Genomic DNA, 25,211 nt, shown 5'->3' with positions numbered 1-25,211 from the left:
TTTATTTAGACAGCTCTCTCGCCTTTCCAAATAATTCACTGTGTGTGAGATCCACCTGATCTCCACTAAAGGTTTTTCCATTGATACAATATGGAATATTGTATACAATTCCTCTCCTGTTGCTGATTATGCTGGCAGATGTTTTTGGTAGTCACAAGGCCTATTTAAAATGATGAAAATAATTTTATTTACCTAAGACAGGAGCAAGCTTTGATTTGTTTAGTGTTTCAAAGATTATTTGCTGTTTGGCAGCACAGTCCTATCTCCTTTGCGGGTTTCAGCTGACACTTCATGTGTCTAAGCAGCAAGTGAAGCAATCTCACATGGATCTGGTGGAAGATACAGAGGTTAGCCTAAGCTTTAGCTCTGGTCAAATTCTTTCCAAGAGCACTCAGAAGCTTCATGGCATCTTACTCGCCCAAGAAAGGCAGCAGAGGACATGATAGCCTACATCTCACCCAGCTCTGATACTCCAGGAGTGCTCTCTGACTGTTTCAATGTAGCAGGCAGTTGTAAAGGCGTATTTCCCAGTCGTAACCAGACGGTTGCTGGACTCGGGAATAGTATACAAGGGGAGGCAGAAGTCCTTTATGCCTGTCTGCCTATCCTGGCGGTACGCTAGTGCTGGCTATACAGCCATTTGTGATGGATTCTGACAGATGCTGTATATTCTCAAGACACACAAATCTGATGTTGTTTCTCATGAGTTGTATATTTGGACTCAGTTGCTGAGGTGGCAAATGTTCCACTTCAGCAAGGACATACAGAAATTCTTTATTTTCAGGTGAACAAAAAATTATGAAGTACACAATAAGAGCTGATAAAAATGATCATTTTTCTCTTGGAAACTTCTGATGACAAAAATGTCTCTCCGTCCTGCTCTGTGCCTGGAATACAATCTTTGAACTGTACTAACTTATTTCTATCATGCCAACATATTTTCTTGGTTTGTGATTTCCGTCTTAGGCCAAAATTGGATCTGGAAAGCTCATGGGCCCTAAAGGTGTTTCTGTGGATCGTAATGGACACATCATCGTAGTGGACAATAAAGCATGCTGTGTCTTCATCTTCCAGCCGAATGGGAAAATAGTCACCAGGTTTGGTAGTCGAGGAAATGGTGACAAGCAGTTTGCAGGTACACTTGATGGTAATATGTAAATCCCCTTTTCTTGCCTCTTCTGCTCACATTTGCATGATGTTTGAGCATGTTGAAGATGCTATATCCTACTCGTTTTTCCTGTGGGGGAAATGTTCTACTAAACGTACAGCTCCTATTCACTTCACCATTTGTTTAATTGGTCAGGAAGACTGCAACATTTGTTCTGCAAATGTAGCTGTAACCAGATTGTTTTATCTACCTCTCTGTGCCTGGAAGCATTTCAGACCAGTGACCCAAGAAAGACTGATCTTAACTAGTATTTTATAAATGCTTTGTAATGCCCACACTCAGCTGTTCACAATAATCACCTCAAACACCATGCTTTGCAGTTTCCAATGATCAGATACATGTTAACCAATGCCCTAAGTGGTATTACCCACACATTAGAAAATTAGTGTAATGGCACAGTGTTAAGACTGAGATCAGGAAGACACAGTTATGCAAATGGAAAATGCCAGTTTGGGGAAATTGCCACTTATTTCAACTGACTGCTTGCACATGGTGTCTTTCAATTAGAACATGCTATTAAGTTTAAAAAACCAAACATATATTTTGAGTGAATAGCTGTTCTTTCAAAATTTTAAATGAAGATGCCAAATTACATTTGCAGGTGTGGGGTCACTCTGAATAAGTAGTTACAGATTAGTCTGGTGCTCTGACTGGTTCACAGCACAAGAGAGAAATAGCATCAGTGGTATAACTCCTTTTATCTTACTTGAGATCTCTTGCAATGTCTTATGGCACAAGTGCTATATATATAGTTTATGAGAGCTTTGGCTCTGACACAGCTGAATTTTCTGGGTATTTCCAACTTCTTTCATTTTAAAATTTGTAAGAATACCTCCTGAAGATAAGCATGCAAATACTCTGTAACTGCATTTGAGAAATGTAGCACATCTTCTTGGTGCTAGGGTACATAAAACAGGTGAATCGTCACTACTTCAATGTTTTCAGTGTAAAGGCCTTCACCCTTTTTATAGTTGATGTAGTGTGAAAATTGAAACTGAGTTCTGCTCTGTTTAATAACTCAGAATAACTCAGAATGGCACCAAGTATTTTGATTCAGGTACTTGCCTGTTTTCAAGCTAGCACATAGTTCAATACACAAAGTAAAGCAAAAAATGCACTTCTTTTCCCCACCAGTGTACTTCTTAGTAATTTTTGTATTTATCCTAAAACTTGTTTGCTCAAATGCTTGTAAGAAGTGAGCACACAAAGCACAGATTTCGATTAAGATTTACAGGAACATTTTTGAGAACTGTTTTCAGTGTATACACAACTTTATGCCTAAACACTACACGTTTTATATTCTTAATAAGCACATAAATATACATAGTCATCTGTACATGAGAGAGGAAGGAAAGACTAATGCTTTTTGATAACATTAGCTGACAACTGGTTGAAAAAGAAATTATTTGTGTTTACAAAAAGGCATGCTGAGCTTTTTAAAACAGGAAATGAAATTACTCTGAATTTAAAATTGATATTCCTAATTTGACTGTTATTGCTTAGAAATCAAATATAATATTCTGGCAGCCTGAATTAATTTTTTTGATTTAAGCAAACTTTTTGATTTAGTGGTTATTTTTTTCTTCTTCTTCTGCATTGCAGGTCCTCATTTTGCAGCTGTAAACAGCAACAATGAAATTATCGTTACAGATTTTCATAACCATTCTGTCAAGGTACTGTCAATTAATGGCAACTTGGAAAGCTTTTTATTCTATCACGGTACTTTCTTGGGGAATGTAAATTATTGTTAAAAAAAAAGAGATCACACTGTATGTATGAGGTCTGATACAAGGACTGCACATTCAGAGACCTTTGCATGCAGTGCAGATATAATCTATTGCCTTTGGTGCCACTATAATGTTCTCTAGTTCAATTGCTTAAGCATAAGTTGTACCTGAGTTAAATGATATCAATTTAGCTATTTTTATTAGCTCTCTGCCAACACTGTTATTTACCCTATATTCTTTCCTATTTTAAGTAAGTCTGGTAACTGCTTTTGAGCTTCCCAGTAAAAGCAGTTTTATATATATTTATATATCCTTATTTATATCTAGATATATTTTTTATACCTATATATTTATAAATTCTTATATTTATATTAAGTATACCTATAAATAGGTGTATGTATATAGGGGTGTGTGTATATATAGAGAGGTATATATAGATGTATATATACACCTATATATACCTATATATAGGTATGTATATAAAAATATATGTAGGTATAAATATATATATATCCTTATTTATACCTATATATATGTGTATCTCCTTATTTATACCTTTAATGTCCTAAACCCTTTAAGATTACTGGATCCATTTGCAACCTGATACCCTTAACAGCTGTGTAAAACAGACTGTGGGTTTTCATCCAGTACCTTCTCCACTGGACAGAACTGGCCACTAGTCTTTACACCCATGGGAAGTCCTGACTCATGTCCTGTTAAACAGTCATGGCAAGATAGGGTGGTGTATTTGTTTGTCCCAATAATAAACCAAAACAAGGATACATGCTGAGATATCATGCGGTGGAAAATGTATACGAAGGAGCTACAGGCCATTTCAGGAATTACTCACCTATGCGTGTTTGTTTCCAGGCCGTGACATCCCCTTTCAATCACTGTCCACGCTCTTTTTCGCTCCCTCAACAGCAGCAGCAGAGGACAGGGGCAGCAGAACGCTCTTCTACCTGGCTTCTCAGGCCATGTGTGTGGGTCCCAGGCACCGGTGAAATCCCTGGGATTTTACCTAATGGCTGCCTGTTCTGACTGAACACAAAGATGAACCCTCAGTCCAGTTCTTCAGTGTTCATAACTGAAATGATGAATCTTATACATTCACCTGAAATAGGAAATCACTGTCTGAGCATAGACACCCTCATGTCCTGAGCGGTGCTGAATCATCTAGCTTTTGAATAGTGACCTTGCTCTTGTATCCTTTTGGAATTAGAGAGGAAGTAGCAACTCGTGGTTTGGATTACAACAAAGAAACCAAGACTGCTGCAGGAGCCCTAAAGCAGATTGTTTACGTGGTTTAGCAGCAGGAGGCCTTCGACTCCATAAATTACCCCTCCACCAGCAGGGCTTGCTGTGGTAACAAGAATGCCTGGAGAAAGTTAACAACAAGGGCAAACTGAAATGAAAAAAAGCAATTGAAGAGATGTAAGAAGTGTGGCATCTTAGCGAATTTATAATTATTGCATTCCTAATGAGAACAGAGTGTTCCTGTCTGTCTCTGGCGTGACTCAATGGGATAAAAATGTTATTTGTACAATCTGGTACCAACTGAAAAAGATTCTTATTTTTGTAGTGTTCTCTAAATTGGTACAGATAAATTGTTGACACTCTGGAGAGTAATTTCTAATATGGGTGATGCTGTTATCTTTTGTTAGATGGTGGGGAAAAGAACAGAAAGTACATTTTGTTTTAAATAATAAATAAATTTATAAATAAATTTCACTCTTATGGGTCCCAAAGCCTCTTACTGCCACCAGTGTCTTGAATTAAACATCCTCACTTAGCAACATTATCCTCCCTCCTCCATTAACCTTCAAGCACGTTCCTTCCATCCAGGCATCTTCTATGTAAAATCCTACTCAATGTAGGCTTCTCATTCAGTCACTCACAATCTCCATTTTAACCCAGAGAGAGAGCAATACATCTTTGCCTGGTCTTTTTTATCAGTTGATTTTTTTCTATTTTCTTTAATCATCTGAGGCACCAACATGGTACTTCATTAATTTCCTCCCCCAAATGCTTTTTCTCTGTTCACTGTGGGTGCTCAAGGATAGGATGATTTCCTCACATCTTCCACCTTATTAGCACTTCACCGTGCACTTGGCATTTGTGAGGTTTTTGCATTTTCTTGTGCAAGCCACGGCCTGTGTCTAAGAACACTGTTGGACCTTGTGGCACAGCTGGGCCTGGGTCCAAGATGGACCAAAATAAATAGAGGTGGTTAAGGTACTATGCAAATGACACATCCTGTATCTCACTTGGTCCCACTGGTGCATCCAGGTCACTTGACAGAATAGTCATTGATCAGTACCATCTTTCTGCTGTCTAAACCTGTTACCATCAGAGAGAATTCAGTTGCTGAACTGTCTATACGGAGAGCAGCATGCCATCGTGCCATGATTTTCAGTATGTGTTAGATTATGAAAATCAGAGAAGAGTGCATCTGCTCAGTTGTGTTTCTGTAGGGCTGACACCCAGTGCCATATCTGCACTCATCACTTCTTCATTCAAGATGCACAAGCTGCAGATGTGTTCCAGGGGCCCTCCACCTCTGTCTCTGAGCTGAATCAGATCTTAAGTGAGAAGGGAAATACTGTATGGTGTATTGGAGCTGGAGGGGGAGACGGGCACCTTTTCTCCCATCTTCAGTGTGTGTGTGTGTGTTGGGGGTGGTGTTCCTAGGAACTCTTCAATTCCTACTTTTGTTAACAGGTGAACTGGTAGTAGTAGATTACTGATATTTGATACGATGCCATATTCAGGTTTTCGTTTTAACCCATACAGGTATTTAATCAGGAGGGAGAATTCATACTGAAGTTTGGATCAAATGGAGAAGGAAATGGACAATTTAATGCACCAACTGGAGTAGCTGTAGATTCTAATGGAAATATTATCGTAGCAGATTGGGGAAACAGCCGAATACAGGTAGAAATTTCTGTGTTTCAAAGGTGCTTAATTAGCAAAACTAAAGGATTGATAACTCTGGCCACTGAAGTCTTCAGACTTCCCAAGAAACAGCATACCAGCATTAGAAGGGATGTGGTTTCTAACACAGCCTTTTATATGCCTCATTGCCGGTCTGTCCACTTTTAGAACCAGTGGTGTCAGATCACAGACTTCCCAGTGTGACTGCTAGCAACTCTGATGGTTACTGTGACCAAGGCTCTTGTTTCCAAGTAGTACCCCAAAAGCTATTTGATGACTTAGGAGACTTGTAAGCATTGCTGAGATGATAGTAGTTTATAATCACCATAACAGAAGATTGGAGACATGGTAGAAAACATGAAAAAGCAAATGATCTGTATAGAGCCTGAGGCAAGTGCAGCCGATTTTTATCATCTTTTTTAAATGTTGAGAAAATATTCTGCTTTTATGTTATGAGAGTTGCACTCTTTATCTTTCAAGTGCTAATCACAAAGTCTTCTTATTTGCCAAAGAATATCTAATAAATAACTAAGTGTATGTATTATTTTCACTGAATATAAAAATGAGGGGGATGCTTATGAGTTGTTCTCAGGAAGCACTGTCAACAGTGTAAACAAATTCCTGGTTTTCTCTGTGTGGGAACCTAAGAGTCATGCTAGCCACAACACTAATATTTGTTAGGAAAACAAGGTGTTGGTGGAGTTCCTGACTGAGTATGATTTATTGTAGTGGACTATTTTTAGAACAAGGAACAGCTGAGGTGCTCTTTTTATTATTTCATTGTGTGTTTAATTCTTGCCAAAGTACCTGGAAGCTTTAGTTAGTTCTTTTTAATAAGAAAATACATTTGCATATGAACTTGTATATTATGAGAATAACAGATCAGATTCTGCCCTTGTTTATTCTAGTGTACGTCAACCGTTTCAGAAATGAGAAATAGAATGGTATAATTGAGAGCAGACTTGTGTCTGCTATTTTTCTTTTTTATTCATAACATTTATTCTGTGCTTTCTCACCCTCAAAGGTTTTCGATGGAAGTGGATCATTTTTATCCTACATTAACACCTCTGCTGACCCACTTTATGGTCCCCAAGGTCTGGCCCTTACTTCAGATGGCCATGTTGTAGTTGCAGACTCTGGAAATCACTGCTTCAAGGTCTATCGATACTTACAATAGCAATGAGCTCTGGAGCTGAATAATTGTCCACCCTTAAGAAAAGACTGGTCCTAGAGATCCAATGCAGGCTGTATCTCCTACTTTGAGTTCATTTTAATAATGAAGGAGTCTCTTATGGACTTCTCGTGTTAATTTCCAAACTTACCTTGTTTACATAGGACCTGCACCTCTTATGTTTCTCACTGAACTTTTTGTTGTAAGGGTTAATACACAAAATCCTCTTTAACTGAATTCATAAAGACAATGTGATATTAAACACAAACTGCAACTCAAGGAACTGGAATTAACTAATTAGGCAAAAATGAGAAAAAATTGGGGAAAGTCCCAAAAGCTTTTTGAAGACTGCGAAGGGTAGCTCTTGCTCAGAGCTTCCAAATTTGAAGAAGTATCATTGTTAAGCATTATTTAACCCAGAGGTGATTCTGGGAATCTTCTAGATCTCATTATCATGGTAGGTATTACACTTCTAACATTCTTCGGTCTTACTATCTGTAACAAGTAGGTCCTTTTAGTATAAGGTTAAGTCTCACAAAATCCATCTAGCTCTAACTGTCAGACCTAACACAGCTCAACGTTTAGCACTATGAGAATCAATGCGAATTCCCTACTCATGTGGGATTAATGAAGGATTGTTTCGTGTGCTTGTTTTTCTCTCTTCCTCTTGCTCAATGTGCTGGAAGGACTTTGCAGAGACCTGACATTTCTAAAGCTCTGGAAAAACTTAATTGTAGTGATACATTAGTGAGAGCTGAATTTCTGTATAACAACAGACCTTTTGACACCAAACTAGTTCATTAGGATCCGGGTTATTACAATGTCAACTCAATTAACCTCACGTGTGCCACCCTTTCATATGTGTTCATTGCCATGTTTCCTTAAGGCAACTCATTGTATTAACCAATAAAATAAAATGCAGCATCACACAGGACAGAAAGCCAGAGAGGTACCCCTATGGAGGACCTACATTATACAGCCAAAGGAACTGTGGTAAACAGAGGTTGTATAGGAAAGCCAAGGGTTACCAAAGCTATTTGTTTTTACATGAGAAAAAATACATTACAAATAAGAATGAATTTGAACCAATTCCTGAAGTCCTTCATCGAAGGGAATTTTGTTAGAGGACAAAATAAGGACTGTGAGATTTGTTCCGATTTGTTTGTATGTATGTATGTATGACTGATTGACATGAAAATTAAGAAAAGTAAATGTAGGTTATTTCAGCAAACTGGAACGTATGTATGCCATTTGTCAATGGCAGTACTCTGAAAAATGTCCCTTCTTCTTCCTGCCGGATCTCTCTACTGTGTTCTTTGTTGAAGTATTAATTTAATTGGAAATGCTTACAATCATATGACTGGGTTCTGTTTTTAATGTTGGGTTTTTTTAAGTGTGAACTTGTCCTTTTTAAAGTAGCATTGGCTTTATTCTTACTTCTAAATCCAATGGTCAAAGAATGAATTGCTACCGTAGCCTAATATAGATAGAGTGGTGCTCACTCTTAAACCTCGTTTTGGGGAGCTAGTGAGCTTGCTGCCAATGCCTACAATAGCCTGGGAAGTACTGTCTTTCTTTTCTCATTTTTAGGGCCTTGAAACAAAAGGGCATTGGGTCAGGAACAAGGGAGTATTTTTAAGCATGTTTGCAAAATGGAAAGAAATCTTTGTTAAATTACTCGTTATAAGTATTTGTCTTATTTCTAAATAAGATTGTTGTTTCAATGAATTTGAGAAAAACTAATTTTTCTTCATAAAGATGCATTTGACTTGTAAAAATGCAGACCCCAAGGTTCTTAAATGTGGAGTTTGTCTGTTTTTTAATTACTGTTTCTTAAAGATATTTCCTCTTCTTTCCCTTGTTTATTTTTTGCACATAGAGCCAATTTACAAATTCTGAAGCAAAGATAAGTTTCATTATTTCACTGGAATAAGTATTTTGTGTATAAGGCTTAAGGTTATATATAATGCAGCTAAGAAATTGGTGGTAATGTTTTTGAAATGTTAAATCTTAAATTTGTTATTACCAAGAGAACAAAATATCCTCTGCTTGAACTGAGTTTGTCCTAAAATTCTGAAGATGGTATCTCAGTCATTACACAATAAACTGTCCTATCAAAATTTAACAAAGTTGTATGTCAGATTTTCTGATGATCAAGTAATTTCCTTCTAAGTGTCCTTATATGCAACCTTCTGGCAAACAAACAATTTCTGACATTGGAATGCCCTTAAATGGCAAATTTATCAATGAAAAAAGGTACATAGCATTTTACCTGTATTTATTAACAAAGAGAAGAGGTTGCACAGGTTCTTTGAGATAAAAACTTAATGAGAAGATGAGGAATGAGCTGTTGCTGTCAGTTATGGATAATATTAATCAAGTCTAGTTCCAAATTTGGATTTTTGTAATAACATTTTACTAAACTTGCATGGTTTCCACTCAGGAAACATTGCCAAATCCTCTGTTGCCAGGAACTCTGAGAAGCACAGAAATCAGACCCTAACCTATATATCAAAACATATACTTAAGACTGTACTAGTCCATGTATACACTTTTCTTCAAAAGATTTTCAGTCCCTTTGACTCAGTGTTTACCAGGATTTTATATAACCTATGTCAACCCAGTGCATCCTGATGAAATATGGAATTCTGTACAGAACCCCCTTACAACCCAGCTAACAGCTATTAGGGGTGATGTGGATTTGTTTTTGAGATTGAATAGTCTTTTGGGTTTTCAGACATTATTGAGGTTTCAGACATTATCACCAGAGCAGCACTTAGTGCACATGAAAAACATCACTAATTTGGAGTTCCTTCTGATAGCAAATGCTGCCAGCTACAGTTTCAAATTCAGTGGCATAGGGCATTCCCTTCCAAGGTCTGACCTTATCTGCCTGGCACAGGGAAACTGAGAAACACGTTGCTTTTACGGTGTGCTTCTGAAGCCAACTTAGCTAAAATGCTTGGCTTACAAACCTTACAAAGAGCAACCAAAGCAGAAATTCTGCTCTAAAAAGCTGGCAGATTCTTTTCTCATCCAATTAAGTGAACGTCAAAATTGCACTACCTGATTTGCTGAGTTGTTAGCATTTATTAAAGGCTTTATAGGCATTCTGCTGCCAGATTTCAGGTATAACCAAATGTTCCCTTGACTTCCCTGGAATGCTAATTGACTAGCAGCACAGCATGAATGGTGAATGTATGTGCTTCATTTAACTAATCTTCAACTCAAAAGTAATCTCAAGGTTATCAGATCTTGTGTAATTTGAAGCATTTTAGGACAAACTAGCCAACTGTATTTTCATTGTTTTGTGAATAGAATAAAAGGATCTGTTCAGATAAATCTAATATAAACAGTAGGGGATTTTTACATAGGCTAAACCAGCAGCAATGTAGCTGAAAAAGAAAATTTAAATGGTTTAGGCAAGCATTTGCCTAATGTAGATGGAGAGTTATTTATTAGTAAATGCTCTTTTGTTCTGTAAAAGCTAGAGGGCTTTCGATTTTATGTCAATATTTTTTATAACTAAGGATCTAGTGTTGCCATAATGAGAACTACAAGTGCCCAATATTGAAAATTTTCTTCAAGAATTGTGAGCAGTGATTGTTTTGGCCTGTTTGTGGAGAGTGCGCGAAAGGTATTTGTGCTACGGAGTAGAAAGATTCCTAACGGGTTGTGTTATTTCTGATGAATGTACAGCACTTCAGTTGATGTTTGTGAGCAACACGGCCTTAACCCTGACACTTTTGCTTTGGCTTTATGACATGGGAATGTTCCCTAAGCTGCATGGTGTATGGCAGTACCCCCTGTTAGAAATCTCTACCAGTTGATACGCCGCAGCTTTCCAGTTCTAGGAGTCAGTCTGTCTTTTTTCTTGATTTTTTAAAAAAGTTTTTCTACATTCCATCTTTGTAAGTCAATCTCATATATTTTGTGTACATGTAAGCCTTGCACTCTCTTGACACCCATAATGAAATATTCTTCTCACTACTTTTTGTTGTTGTTGTTTTGTTTCTTTTTTTTTTTTTTAAATCCCTGTGAGGCTAAATACAAACTTTGTCTCCCTAAGGTCAAGGATGAAAGATGCGCATCAAAGTGTTTGTGTGTGTGTGTGTAGTTTTAGCTTCCTGTGTGCCACGGTATTATTGATGCTTTAGCCGATGATTAAAAAAAAAAATTACTCTGTCTTGGAAATGTAGGAAAACCAGAGTCAAATGTGTACCTTTACCACGCACAAAAATTTCAAATAATAAAAATAAAGCTTGTTTCCTCTGTTATTTTCATGGTTGAGGATTTATTTTTCATATGTCTCATACTCACTGTCCATAAAAATAGCCCCATAATGCTGGAAGATGGGTAATTTTTTCCTAAAGGAAACCCTGACACCACAGGTCACAAGCCAAGAAAACTGGGATTGTTTCAAGGGTGTTTAGCTTTTACGTAGACACAGAGGAAAGAGACATTTGGGTCTTTCTTGGGAAGAAGGTGGGGAATTGGAGCTTACTTGCCTTGTCCCTTCCTCCTTCAGTTCAGTCAAAAGAATTAACATTTTCATTGGTGGAAGTAAGATTATCAGTAGTAAGCTTTTCCATTTGTATAATGGAAGTACACAGTACCTTTCAGCTACGCTATGCTACAACCCTTCAAGGGTCTGCTGCAGAAAGCCAAATTTAAATTATTGTAGAACAGAAAATTTGCCTTAGGAGTTCAGTCTGACTCCTTTCCTGTAAGAACAGTTTTCAGCTCATGTTAATTTTTTTTTAGATAGTAAATATGTTTTCTTGGTCACTGGTGAACTCTCCAAACCTGAATCCTTTGAGAACTCGGTGTGATCGGGAACTCACTCATGAAGTAAGGGAGAATCTTCAGATGCAACATTTGGCTTGGAAACAATCTCACTGGAGGGAACTAGAGAGGTCAGACTGGTGATGTGTGTTTGCCTGGTGTCAGGACACTCAGAAATGAGACAGCTGAAATACAGAGCAGCCACCCTTTTTCATGGATCTTTCCCCCAAACCCTGTAAAGGACTCAAAAGACTTTATTTGTCTGCCAGCTAAAAAAACCCCACAGCTTGAAGCAGAGCAGTGTTGGTTTGACATTCAGAGTTGCAGAGCACCCGTTCCTTCCCATGCAAGAAACACCCTGAAGAATGGAGGAAATGGCACAGGATATCCTGGAAGCCACAAAAAGACAGGCTGAGAGACTCCTGTGGCGTTCACAATCTTTTCTCACTGATGGGCTAGAAATTTTTTCTGTCCCCTGGATTATTACAGCAGAGGCACTCCCCCACTGAGCAAAATCAGACAGGCAGACAGAACACTGAGACTGAGGAATGCTGCCCTTTACCAGGAAAACTCTGCAGTAAATGGCCAACTTCCTCTTTGACCTTCCCGTGGTACTCATTTGAATACTGCCTCAAATGCTGCAGCAGGATCTTTTAGAAGTTCTGTAAACCAGGATGCAGAGCCCAGTCTCACCAATGAGAAACAATGTCAGGGAGAGTAAGGCCAAAATAGTGAAGGGTGCTTGCATTTTGGGTGCCCATTTTGAGATAATCAGGATCTCTCTCTTTAGAATGCTAACAACTCACATATCATTCAACATTCAAAAGTGTTTCATTTTTCCTTAGGCTGAAGTTCTCTCACATCCAGCTGTGCTGCTCTGCAGTTAACCCTCCCCATAGTTTTGCTGACAGTTCATGTGAATGCTCCCTAATTTGCATGAGACAAAGCTATCTTGGTGCACTGGAACAGTCAATGTAATTTCTGTGGACACATGTTCTCCCCCGGCCCCAGCTGTGCTGGTGGGAGCAATAACCGCCACTTGCTGCTCTTTGCTACCTCCAGTTGAAGGCTGCTGACCCTCAGATCTATTGGCTGAGCTGCTGCTTTCACTGAAATACCTAGTTATCACAAAAATAGTATTTAAGCTACTCACCTCAATTACTTGGTAAGTGCTTACTTCAGCAGCTCTGCTAGCAAAGCTGTGGAAGCAGTCAGTTTTGGAGGAGGACCAGCTAGCATTTCTCACTGGGTTAGATGTCTGTAGGGACAACACCTGCTTACAGTCCAAACACTCATCCAAGGCTGAAATGAGGCAGCAAATGCTGCAGAGACTGGCCTGCGTGCACTACTCACGGATCACACTGCTTCCTGATAACCCGGCCACATCCCACCACAGACTGCTTGGACCTCAGAGGAGTTGGTATTGCCTCCCATGGGTGAGCATCTCCTAGAGCTCTCCTTGTCCTCCATCCTCAAGCTCTACTGAAGCATCTTTTTGCTGTCGGTCATACAGATGTTCTGGGAGGTAGCTGCAGGACTCAGAAGGTTTGCTATTACTTTTCTGGAAATTGTTCTGCTATTCAACTTGAATTCTTCTGGTGAAAAAAATAGGTAATGGAATTAAAGACTGCACTATGGTGCGTATATACAAAAGGAACAAAATTAAAGTAGGACAATTTTCATTCTCCTACTTCCTAACCTTCCTGCCTGCCATTGCCAGTTTAATGTCCTTTCAAAACAGAGTTTATGAATGTAATTCAATTACAGATTTGTAGGAGCAAAATGAAGGAGGGTACAAATTTAATCTTGTTTAAGCATATTTTAACACTGACAAAGCAATGTATTTTCTCCACCTCGGGAATGGTGAAAAACTGTTTTGACTGGTACTTAAAAATCTCAGTCAGACACTTAGCATAGAAAATTTCAGCCTAAACTGCTAAACCTTAAGAAAATCAGAGAAATGAGAACAATCTTCTAACAGAAAGGCACAGTTATGAGTCCCCCTTCCATAGTATTGCCATTCATTGTCTTTATATTAATAGTATATGAATAGCAGCTTTGTGAAATATCACATTTAGACATTCTGAAGCCCATTAAAAATGTCAGACCTTCAGGTATTTTAGGCATTGTTCGTTCCACTTTATCCAGTAATGGCAAACTACCATCACATGACAAAGCATAAGATACTCCTGCATATTGTCCCTTTGTTTGGGACCTCTTCCACCCGATGGTCTTTCAAACCAGTTAGTTTTGATCTGGCACTGCAAAATTTGGGAGGTGTTAAGGAATCTCTTACTACAGAGTAAATTTAGCCATGAAAGGGCTTCAGGGTTGCCAGCGCACTCGGGGCAGCTGAGCCTGGCTATCTCCAGGGGGCATGGGCAGAGAAAACCTGCTGAGCCTCCCGCCCCACCATCACCCGAGAGCGTGACCAAATGTTTTGGAGGCATATGCACCGGGCTGGCTTGGTTGCTGTGCTCACGTTCAGCCGCTGAAACCAGAAATGCCTTCCAGCTGTGGCTCCAAGTGTGTGCTCCGGACATATGTCAGTTCCATCTGGGGCTGAGACCTGGGTTTTTGCTGACAGTCTACTTTTAGGTGTGACAGGGAGACGGGAGCATTAGTGCCTCATGAGTATGCTGAACAGAAGCCCCAAGGTACATGCCCCAAGCCTCCTTCAGAGTGAGCGTCCCTCTGAAAACCCTTCCTCCCTTTCCTCTTCCTCTTCTCCCAGTGACATGTTCAGCTCTGACACCCACTCTGCCGCTCACATGTGTCACTTGGAGAAAACCCATGCCACAACAGGTGCTTTGCAAATGTTGTAGCAACATTTGCTTGGCAGTGGTAAGAAAATGGAGCGGAGCTTGGTTATATTTCAGGTTGTGAAGGAGCAGGAAGGGGCCCACGTACTGGGGGAGAGGAGGTCAGGGTGATGGGAGGTAAACAACTGTCACAGGGAGCGTGGGGACAAACTCGCTTTGAGGGCTGGACAGAGGAAGGGAAAAGCGGGGGGACAGAACATGAGCCCTCACAACAGATAAGGATGCGGCTCAACAGATTTCATGCAAGTTAGCAAGTTGAAAATGTGATGCACAAGGAAGTATGAAAGAACAAGAAGCTCTGTGTTTTGTATGAATATTAAGCTTTGTATTAATAATATCCATTCTAAATTGCATTTCATTTTCAGTAATACACCAGTGTGCACAACGAGGAACAGGATCACAGCCAGGTCTGCGTGGAAAAGAAGCTCAGGTTTCAGGAAAGGGAGCACCCTGCAAAGGCCATGGAAAATCTTCATGGGGACCCGACCGCCTGAACATTTCAGCTTGCGTGTTTCCATTTGCTTGAATTTAAACTTTAGAACTAGTACGGCAGATATGAACCCACTGCTGTTAAACCACAAAGCAATGTCCCAGAACTGCTGTAGCTGAAGGAAGCTAATTTACAGCACAAATAATAATTAAAACAAACTGTAAGTAATTAAAGTCACTGGAACAGTCATCACAACGAACAACTGTTTCAAGCAACGCCAGATGTGCCCAGGTCCTTGGCTTCCACGGGCAGAGAGGGTTTTATTTCTCCACGTCTTATTGCTCCTATAACGGGCTAGTTGTACAATACGCATTGTTTTAGACCACCATTAATGTGTTTGTGTTTTACCTTTGCTGCTGGGCCTTGGAGAAAAAAGAATAGGCAGGGCACAGACCAGGCAGCTCTGGCACAGAGGCCCAGTGCCTCATCTTGGAGGTGTAGCTACCTGGAGGCACAAAGCATGTGACACACACATTTTCAAACCCATGGCTGTAGATAGAGATTCAGCAACAAGTATTTTTCCCCTGATGATTACAGCCAATGGTGGCAGGATTTTAAATATTTTTAAAACTTTTTGTTAATTTTTATTGATTTCAATAATACAACAAATATATATTGAAGATACGGCAATGACACCTGTCAAGAAAATGGCACTTTCTACACAAAATATAAAATGGATAGGTACCAAGAAATGCATGACGACAAAGTTAGAACTTGAGAGCATTTTGCCGTAAAGGCTGGGCAATGCCAAATGCAAATCTGAAGTATGGTCCCTACATCTTAACACATTCTCTGTGACTTGCACCACATGTAACTCATAGGTAGTTGGTGACAAAAGCTGTTTTTCTTCCTGGCTTCACCTGTCTGAGTGCTTATGAGAAGCGGGGTTTTTTTTAAAAAAAAAAAAAGAAAAAAAAAACCAAACACAAAAAACATAACAGAATTATAATACATGAAATGAGAAAAAAGTGGCAACTTGCTTTCTGGTACGCCAAGACTGCTTTATAAAAATGCAGAGATCTACTCCTTGGCTGACTGCACACGGTATAAAAACCAGAACATAACATTACGCATTTTTCCTTCCCCTCAATTCGGTTCTGTGGCGCAATTCGGCCGCGTGTGCTTCCGCGCGGCTGGGAGAGCCACAGCACCGCCCCAGCCCGGCCGCGGCTCCCCGCCGGGGGTGGCGGGGCGGGCGGTAGGCGGCGCTGGACCTGCGCAGGCGGCCGCTTCCTTCCCGGTGGCGCCGAAATCAAACCCCGCCGCCCGCCCGCCCGCCCGCGCCGGAGGTGACATGGTAAGCGGCGGCCGCGGCGGGGCCGGCCCCCCGCCTGCCTTCCTCCCGCTCCCGCTGGCGACGTGAGCCGGTGCGCGGTGCCGTGCCGGGCCGGGCGCTTAGCGAGGCTGCGGGACCGGCATGGCGGGCGCGGCGGCGGCGGCGGCGGCGCCGGTCGGGGCTGCGGGAGGGGCGGGGCAAGCCGGCCGTTGCCGCGGTGACGGTGGCCCGCGCCTCGCCTTCCCGCCGCCCCGGCGGCCGTTGAGGGAGGGCGGCGGGAACGGCCCCCTGGGCCCGCGTCCCCAGCGGCGGCCGCTGGGCAGCAGCAGGGCTCCTGCTCCCCAGAAGCACGCGCGGCGCCGGGCCCGCGGGTGTCGCGTTACCACGGTGTGGGCCACTCCCTCGTTTGGTTTCCCGAAGGGCGATGTAAACCGAAGTGGCGCCTGGAAGAGCAGGCCCCGCCACTGAGGCTGGAGGGGGGCACGGTGCCCGCTCGTCCTGCCCAGAGCCGCAGTGGGGCCGGGGTGAGCGGGCTGGGCCGCGCTCTTGCCCGCGGGCCTGCGGCAGTGGCTGCCAGCTGGAGGAATCCGCAGTTCTCCGGCGCGCTGAGCAGCGCCGTGTGCCCCTGGCTGCCTTCAGTTAGCGGGGGTGACCGCAAAGCCCGTGTGGTTTATGTTCGTGGTGTGGAACACCTGGCGAGGAGGTAGACGAGAGAAATCAACGTGAAAATTAATAAAATTTACCTAGAAAACGCATTGGTTTGTTACTTTTCTCAGTTTGTTGGAGTGCTGGTGTGAAACCTGGCACCTGAGTGACGTAGCTAATAAGCACATGCTTTCAGAAACGCTGCTTAAATTTCACATCGTGTGCGTATGGCTTTTATTCCTCTTGGCTGCTGATGGTGTTAGCGCTGTTTGGGAAGGCAGGGAGAAAGAAGTTTGATCAGTCTTTTCTGTTCATGCTCCTGCTTGCATGCACATGCTGACTCCAGGTTCTGATCCTGTGACACACTGACATCATAGGTGACAGCTCTGTTCAGCACTGATGTAGGGCATCACTGGCTAAATCAGAAAGGAGGAGACTTTAAAAAATATTAGTACTGCTTTTGTTAAATACAATACTGAATTGCTTCTGTTCACGTCTGTTATTGTAGCTGCATGAGCCAGCTTTTCAATTTATTTTTAAAAATCTAAATCAGTCTGGCCGTTTTGTTCTTGATGCACACTTTAAATGTTGTGCTGCCCTACTGTGTGATTTATTTAAGAAGAAAGTAGTAGTTAAGAAGTAAAAAATATTGATTCCTTTCTGTTGGAGCTTGGAAACAAACCCATGTTGTGTTTCTTAATGCACCATGTTATTAGAATCCCTGCTTCCATTGACTCAAGGGCAATAATAATTTTTTTTTTTTTTAAAGGGAGGCCTTTTTCTGCCAACATCCTATTTTGCTCTTTCTATCCACTTTTCAGTTTCCTGTAGCCACGCACAGCAGTGCAAGGTCTCACAGCTGTGAAGCAGAGCATGGGATGAGGGGAAACATTCCGGATTCATGTTCTGGCCACTGCGTTTGGGTTGTTGAGGACTGTGCTAAATGCTATTAATAAGACTCCAGTTCTCTGAAATATTTTATATCCTAATTTTATAAGAAGCATGTCAAAATAGCATCTCTGAAAGTGATCAGAGGAGGGTATTTCTCAGTTTTGTATTACTGGTAGCAGTTTGCAAGTAGTAATTTCTGCCTTTCGCTTCTGTTTCAATACCTATTATTCACTGCTTGGTCACGCAACTGCAGAGAAAAGAAATGAACAGTTTTTAAAATGTGACTTTGAAATTATAAAGTTGGGTAGGAAATTTGAAGAAGGACGTAGTTCCTCAAAATGTGCTTTATCTCCATAAAAAAAGTCTAAATGGCTTTCATCTCCCACTAGTGGCTCTGTATCACAAGATAAAAAACAATTCTAAACAAAAAACCCAAAAGATATTCCTTCTTACCTTTTTAAGGACTATTAAACATTTGGGTGAGTTGCTGAGAACTGCTATAAATACGTGTTTTCAATCTAGTAAAGTAAAACAAGGAACCGTTGGTATGCGAAGAAACATTGAGGATTAAGCTGGATTGGGCTGCATGAAAGGTTGGCTCCAAATTTAGAATATAGGTCCCTCAGTTTAGTAGATTGCAGGTGGATTAGGTTGGTGTAATGATTCTTTGGGAAGAAGTAGTTTATCTGAAAGTCTGGGGTTAGTGGTAAGGTATTTTAAAGGATGGCAAATATAACTTAGAGGTAAATAGATTTGAATTCTGAGCAGATGTTAATTATTAAAATGGATGAATGTGTTGGGTTTTGTTTGTTTGGGGTTTTTTTTTCCTATTCTAGTCCAAGAAAAAAGGCTTGAGCTTTGAGGAGAAGAGAGTTCGCATGATGGAGATCTTTTTTGAAACAGTAAGTAACTTGTAATTGTCTTGCATCTACATTGGTGGGAAAATGGGGCCTAAAAGGAGCTTAACTGTAGGTGTAGATGAACTGTGTATGTCCCGCTACACATGTCTCTGATGCCCTCTGTCATCAATGTGTGTATAAATTACAGGGACAGAGCTTGGTTCATGTAGCTTCTGATGAGGTGGCTCATCCCCAGGTGGAGCCAAGGCACAAAGATGCACAGCAGATATTAAATGCTTCACATGCTCCTTATTGAAATCTTCTCATTTTAAGTCTGTTACCATAAGAGGGATAGCAAGAGATTAGGAAGTATCTCACTGCAGTTTATGGGAGGAGGAAGAAATTTGTGTGTTAGAAAAAATGAGAGCAGACCTGGGAGAAGAAACGTGGAGATCCAAAAGCAGAGCTATAGTTATATTGGTGAAATACTGTTGGAAGTGTGGGAAAAACAAAACAGTGAAAAAACGTAATCCACAATATTTCACGTATTAAAAAAATTATTGTGATATTTGAGTACTTGAGCAATGTGGTGCATCTGGTGCTGACAATCTAACCTGGACTCTGTCTCCTCTAAGGAGTTTGCAGTCTAACTTGAGACAAAATATGTGGACTTTAGAGCACCAAAGAACAGGGCTTGTTACAATAATAGTCCTTTTAAAATTTTATTTAATTCTCTAATTCTGTTGAGGGATATGCACCCTGTTTCCCTAGCAAGACATAAACATGCAGTGTATTTCCTCCTTGCTTTTGTTGGCATTGATTTAGTGTAAAAACCACTCAGGCTTAGATGATGCTGTCATTTGGAGCTAAAGTGGCTTTTATGTTTTGCACAGAAAGACGTGTTCCAGTTGAAGGATATAGAGAAGATTGCTCCTAAAGAAAAAGGGATTAGTAAGTGTTTACAAAAGTTATTTCTCTTGAGCCATTAATCATTTTTTGGGACAGGTCATGCAGTGTAAATTTTCCTGGCTACAATTTTAGGTTTGTGATTGTAATAACGAAAAAAAGTACCTGGTCAATGGCAGGGTTGTAGCGTTAAAAGTGACATCAACAGCATACTCCTACCTCGGCTGGCTAATGTTTGTCACTTGTGTTAGACATTAGGGCCAAAATGGGAAATAACTCAAGTTAACCACTAAAACAGGAGATGGGGTTTTTCTCAGGCTCTGAGATGCCTGACTTGCAGTGACTTCCAAGTGTATGTTTTTATGTGTACTCAGGTAGTGAACAGAGGATTTAAATGTATGTCTGTAATGTCACAGATATCTTAAATGCTAGTCCAGATGTACACGGTCAATGTTCTGTTGAGCTTTTCACCCCCAGAAATGGCTGGACAGCTGTACATGGAAGGGGTTTGTCTCTTCAGTGAAAGCCTTCCTGATGAGATCCACTGGTTTAGGATTAGGTCCCGGAGGATTTATCTTATGCTGTTGAGTTGTTCTCTGCTTCCTTCTGCTTCATTCTGCTTCCTTCTATGTTCATTGACAAAAGCGGGGCAAAGCATAGTGTTTGGGTAGTTGCCACTGTCCTTTACTAGCATATCTGTGGCACCACAAGAGTAAATGAATCTGTTGAAACAGCTGCAGACACGTGAATATCGCAAAGCAGTGTTTTTCGGTTATGCCAGCAGCTAACAGAGACACTCGCAGGCTTCTGAAAAGATGTGCTGTCTTGATTGGTTTGTCAATGCATGTGTTTAATTGTAATTTGCAGGAAGACGATGCAAAATAGTAAATACAAGCAGTGGAATTTAATATTTAAAAATCTGGAGTGTAGAGTTCCTAAAACCATTAACGTCTTTGAATAGTCCAAATTCATCCTGCTTCTGCATATGAAGGCATTTAGTTACACAACCCAAGCCCCGGTTACTCTGAAAAGAAAAACGTCTAGCCTGTGGAAACGCCCCCATACTGGCATCCAGCCTATAGCTTCCAAAAGATTGGATGTTCCTGTTCTGGCATCCCCTTTAGAGTTGAAATTGAAAGTCAGACACTGAAAACCATAAATTAGCTCAAAAGTCTTTATATCTGCAACACTTGAGGATAATAATAACCACTTTGCTTTGTTGAACAGTTACCATTTTTACAATGGTGAATTATACCACACATTTGCTAGAAAATGATTAAGTTCAGCAATGTTTTGGATCCTTCTGACTGCAGATGACTTTCTGTATTGGATCTGAATATAATTAAAAGTAAAATCTGCCCCTCCTGAGTCTGTAGACAGATGGCTTTAATGCCTCTGCTGCTGTTAAATACTTCGATAAGCATTACAAAGTGAAATGTAATTACACTCCTAATCAAGAAATTATAAATTAATCCATATTAGAATTAGGATTGCAAGACAACTTCTTGAGTACCCTCTCATGAGTTTGTTATGGTATTGTACTGTAATATGCATGTATGTTTTATGATACTCATGAGCGGTGTTTTACAAACCATCTGGTAGCAGACTGTACAGAATAGCAGCCTTTATATATGAACTGCTGATTTCAAAGAGATTCATCCCTTCAAGTGAAGCATCAGGCATAGTGTCCTCTTGAAATCTTCCAGCTAGCTGACACTGTAGTAAAATATTTATACAGATGATTGTAGATGATGGCTTATGGTGTTCATAATTCTCCATACTTTAGATACTACACAGGTCTAATTTGATGTTTTTGCTTTTATTAGCCTCAATGTCAGTGAAAGAGATTCTGCAAAGCTTAGTTGATGATGGCATGGTGGACACTGATAGAATTGGAACTTCCAATTATTTCTGGGCTTTCCCAAGTAAAGCTCTTCATGCCAGGAAGCGTAAGTTGGAAGAATTAGAGTCTCAGGTAAGTCTCTTTTAAGGAGAGTACTTGTTTACCTGAATGGGTTTACTGTTTTCTTATAGCCCTTTGTCATTCTTGTTCGTATCATGTGCTCTCACGTGTGTGCACACACACACAGAGATTTTACTATAGGAATCATTTGGCACGCATGGTATGACATTCTCATTATCTTGCTATCACATCAGAAAAGTTTGGGAGGTTCTTGTTGGAGCTTGAGAAGACTTTTTGTCTACTTGCTGCTGAAAGCATGATGCAAAACATCATTTAAGGACTTTAAATATTTAGCCAGCATATGCTTTTATGTGTCTTTTTTATGATGTAGGCCATCATGTGGTAATGATCTAAAAGCTGTGAGAGGACTGAAATGCATAACCCGAGTAAATGTGGCAATGGTTTCTACTTATGGCCGTTGTGCTTTCCTCTCTGCTTTTATCAGTAGCTTAATTTGTGAGCGCTTGTGTAATCCCATATTGCACTTTTATTAGGAGAGAAGAGCTGGTCATGATCTTCTGCAGAAGAGCAAGGCATCTTTTGTTGCAACACTGCTGTTCTGCTGATCTGGTTCTTTCCCACTTTTTAGGGACTGTCTTTCTTGCTTCTTTTAATTGAAGTGGGAAAGTATCTGTTCACCAGTTTATTTGCAACTGGAGTACATGACAACAAGATCAATAAAGTAACTTTATAGTCTTACTGAACCACAACACTGCCAACTTTTCCCGTGCTTATTTAGCATTATGTCCATTCATTAAAGAATCATTTGAATTAATACAAAATTATTGGTAGCATCTGAATGTTTTTACAGACATTATTTTCTTCAGGCCTAGCTCTGGTATCATCATTGCCATCTTATGTACAGCATTGTCAACTTCAGCTACTTCTTTAAAGCTCCAAATAAATTGTATAAAAATACGCTTTTTTTCCCCAGCTTGAATTGAAAAAGCAGTTTGTGAATCTGAAGACTGTTCACCAAAGCAGATTAAATAGCCTGGTCAATGCAGTTGAAATTCTTGTTTATGCATAGTGTAGCTTGACCAGCTGAGAGGTAACCTTGTCAGTTATCCCTTGCTATGCTGTCATTGCTTGTAAATCTTAGTCATTACTAAACTGAAAGAGTCCAGTCCACCATTCTGTTTTAACCAACATAAGATCATTTCCCTTTGTCCTGAACGTTTTCATTACTGGCCTGGGTGCTCTAGATGGCTATCCAAAGGCATGTTGTGTGTCTGCTTGGGTGGATCTGGCAGAGGGAGGAGAGAGTACTTGTACTCTGTCGCATGCTCAATCTGGTTGCTGCAGTTTTCAAAATTAAGAGTAAGACCTGCTAGAACTTTCACTTCCTTTCTCCTTATTCGCTAACTCATGTCGTTTTTATGAGCCAGTGATGCATTCAGGTCTCTGTGGCAGTAAGGAGGAAGTACTGCAGTCCTTCCCATCAGTAACTGGAACTGTGTATTTGACAACCTTTCAGGCAGGTACTTCGGATGAGTTGGAGAGTGCCACTTGAGATGGCTCTTGTGGTACTGCATGGGTCATCAGAATGATCAACTTGTATTTCAGGTTCTGCCATTGACTTGCTCTATGTTTTGAGTAACTTTCTCAGCATCTCAGGCGACCGTTAGTATCATGGATACAAACTGTACCTTGTATGTACCAAGACTTGGTTATTATTAAGTTGTCCCACTGATAATTTTGTCTTCTTTACTGCTTTTGTTTTCACAACTCAAATGAGTCCGGACATTAAAAACTTCCCCGATTTATCTAGATATGCTTGTACCATTTTCAGGCATGGACTTAGTCTGGCATCACTGAGCTTAAGTTCCTTTTTATTGACTGGTAGTAACAATGCACTGATTCCTACTCCAGTGAAGTTCCATTTGTTTGAAACAGATCAGTTTAACTCTGCACTGACTTGGAACTGAGTTTCCTAGTAAAGTTACTCAACTTATTAGTATATTCACCAGAGTTTAGACTGGGCTACTTACTCTGCCAGAACATAAATGCCAGCTGAGCAATTGGACAAACACATGCCAAAACTCCTGCTTTGTTCACCAGACACCCTGCTGCCACTGTCTTGTTGAATGCAAATGGTTTGCTATTGGATACTTTCTATTTTTGCTCATGCTGCATTTTCTAGCCAAGTAGTTGAATGAAGGAGTTGATATTTGTTGTCTTTGCCCTTGGGCCCAGTCCCATCATGAATTTTAACTGCCAGCAGGTCTCTGGTATACCCTGATGAATATCTTCCTTGGAATGTCTTGCAGAATCTGCCTAATGTGCTCCACCGTATGTATCCAGGGGTCATCTACAAACATATGCTGTACTGCTTTAAATGTACTGTTACATTATTAAACATAAACCCATCTATTATTATGGAATTATAATAGGCATGCATTTATTGTATTGCAATGTTATTTTATGGTTATTTCTGTGTAGGAAATAAACTATGCTGATATAAACAGTTTTGCAATATAAAACTATTCCAGTTGAAGAAATAGTTTTGTTACCGGATCCTTATTTGCAAACCAAGTCCTGCTCCTAACATATGGGCTTACTGATATAAAAGAGCTTTTTTTGGACCATGTTATGAGTCCTTAAAAATACTCATACTCATTGCCTTGCTTTTCTGATGAGAATGGAAATGTTTCAGCATTTCAGGGAAAAACATTTTTCACTAGCTGAAAATAACTTCTCCGTTGACACAGTGGAAAGGTGGCATTTTCAATGAATAGTGCTCTGGACATTTCTACAAGATGATAACAGATTCTGTCTGTGAGTCCAAGTTAGCTGTTTTAGTGTTTGTATTCTTCTTGATGTGAACACATACAGATTTTCTTAAGGGTTTCTAAATCCAGTCATCGAGTATCACAAAACTTCTTGTCAGAACATGCAAAGCAGAGGAAAAAAGTAAGCTATTGTACTGTTCCTGTTGCACGGTGCCTGTCTTTGATCATTCCTGTATAGAGCTTGTGGCATGCTGAGAGACATGTTTTCTTCCTGTCTCTTGTCCAGATCACTTGTTAACTACATGAGTTGGTCTTTCTTCAGCAGTTAAAAGCTGGAACTAAGCCACCTTATGTAAAGCACAAGTTTAAAAATCTAGCAATTCAGTTCACGCTGCAATTAAGGCTTTTTACCAGGAGGCAATATCTTTGTTTGCTGAGGGCATGGGTAAGTAGTGAAGGGAAAGGGGTGATCCTAAATGCTGAACTGATACATTTGAAAATAACATGGAGGAGCAGAACAAGCTTCTCCAAGATGCAAATTCCCTTATTAATTTGTAGCGCTGCGGCTTATGTTTGACAAGTTGGGCCTGCTACAAGACCTTTTGCCTGCATGCAATGCTACTTCATAATATTTTAGCCAAATTGCTCGTAGTTCTCTGCCCCTTACAGAGCTTGTGATTGTGGGGAGACTGGTTTAGGAACTGTTCTTGAAAGAAATTTTTTGTTTCAGATTTTTAGTGATTATTGAGCCACATCCCAATTTAGAGACTCAGTAGCACAGAAGTCTGACTCGGTATTTGTAATGAAGACCAAGCCAGTTCTGTCTGGATGTTTCAAGTTGCACCTCACAGCGGTTGTGTAT

At 40.4% G+C, this 25,211-nt stretch overlaps 2 protein-coding genes across 13 annotated transcripts in view; both read left to right on the top strand.

Moving 5' to 3' along the window:
* TRIM2 (tripartite motif containing 2) overlaps window positions 1-11,277 on the top strand; it is a 122,619-nt gene extending 111,342 nt beyond the window's left edge. For 11 of the 12 annotated variants that reach the window (XM_074823000.1, XM_074822999.1, XM_074822995.1 and 8 more), the window contains 4 exons: window positions 967-1,147; window positions 2,771-2,841; window positions 5,689-5,829; window positions 6,854-11,277. In XM_074823000.1, the coding sequence (XP_074679101.1) occupies window positions 967-1,147; window positions 2,771-2,841; window positions 5,689-5,829; window positions 6,854-7,006 (546 nt within the window). In that variant the 3' untranslated portion in view covers window positions 7,007-11,277. The remainder of the gene's footprint in view (window positions 1-966; window positions 1,148-2,770; window positions 2,842-5,688; window positions 5,830-6,853) is intronic. The other variant, XM_074823002.1, reaches the window with a different exon arrangement.
* A 7,473-nt stretch (window positions 11,278-18,750) lies between these two features.
* MND1 (meiotic nuclear divisions 1) overlaps window positions 18,751-25,211 on the top strand; it is a 41,117-nt gene continuing 34,656 nt past the window's right edge. The window contains exons 1-3 of the mRNA XM_074821418.1: window positions 18,751-18,811; window positions 19,642-19,699; window positions 21,481-21,629. Of these exons, the coding sequence (XP_074677519.1) occupies window positions 18,788-18,811; window positions 19,642-19,699; window positions 21,481-21,629 (231 nt within the window). The 5' untranslated portion in view covers window positions 18,751-18,787. The remainder of the gene's footprint in view (window positions 18,812-19,641; window positions 19,700-21,480; window positions 21,630-25,211) is intronic.

This window comes from Strix aluco, chromosome 4, assembly GCF_031877795.1.
Source record: "Strix aluco isolate bStrAlu1 chromosome 4, bStrAlu1.hap1, whole genome shotgun sequence".
Classification (NCBI taxonomy): Eukaryota; Metazoa; Chordata; class Aves; order Strigiformes; family Strigidae; genus Strix; species Strix aluco.
Note: the sequence above shows the minus strand (reverse complement) of the source record. Positions and strands in the feature narration are given on the sequence as shown.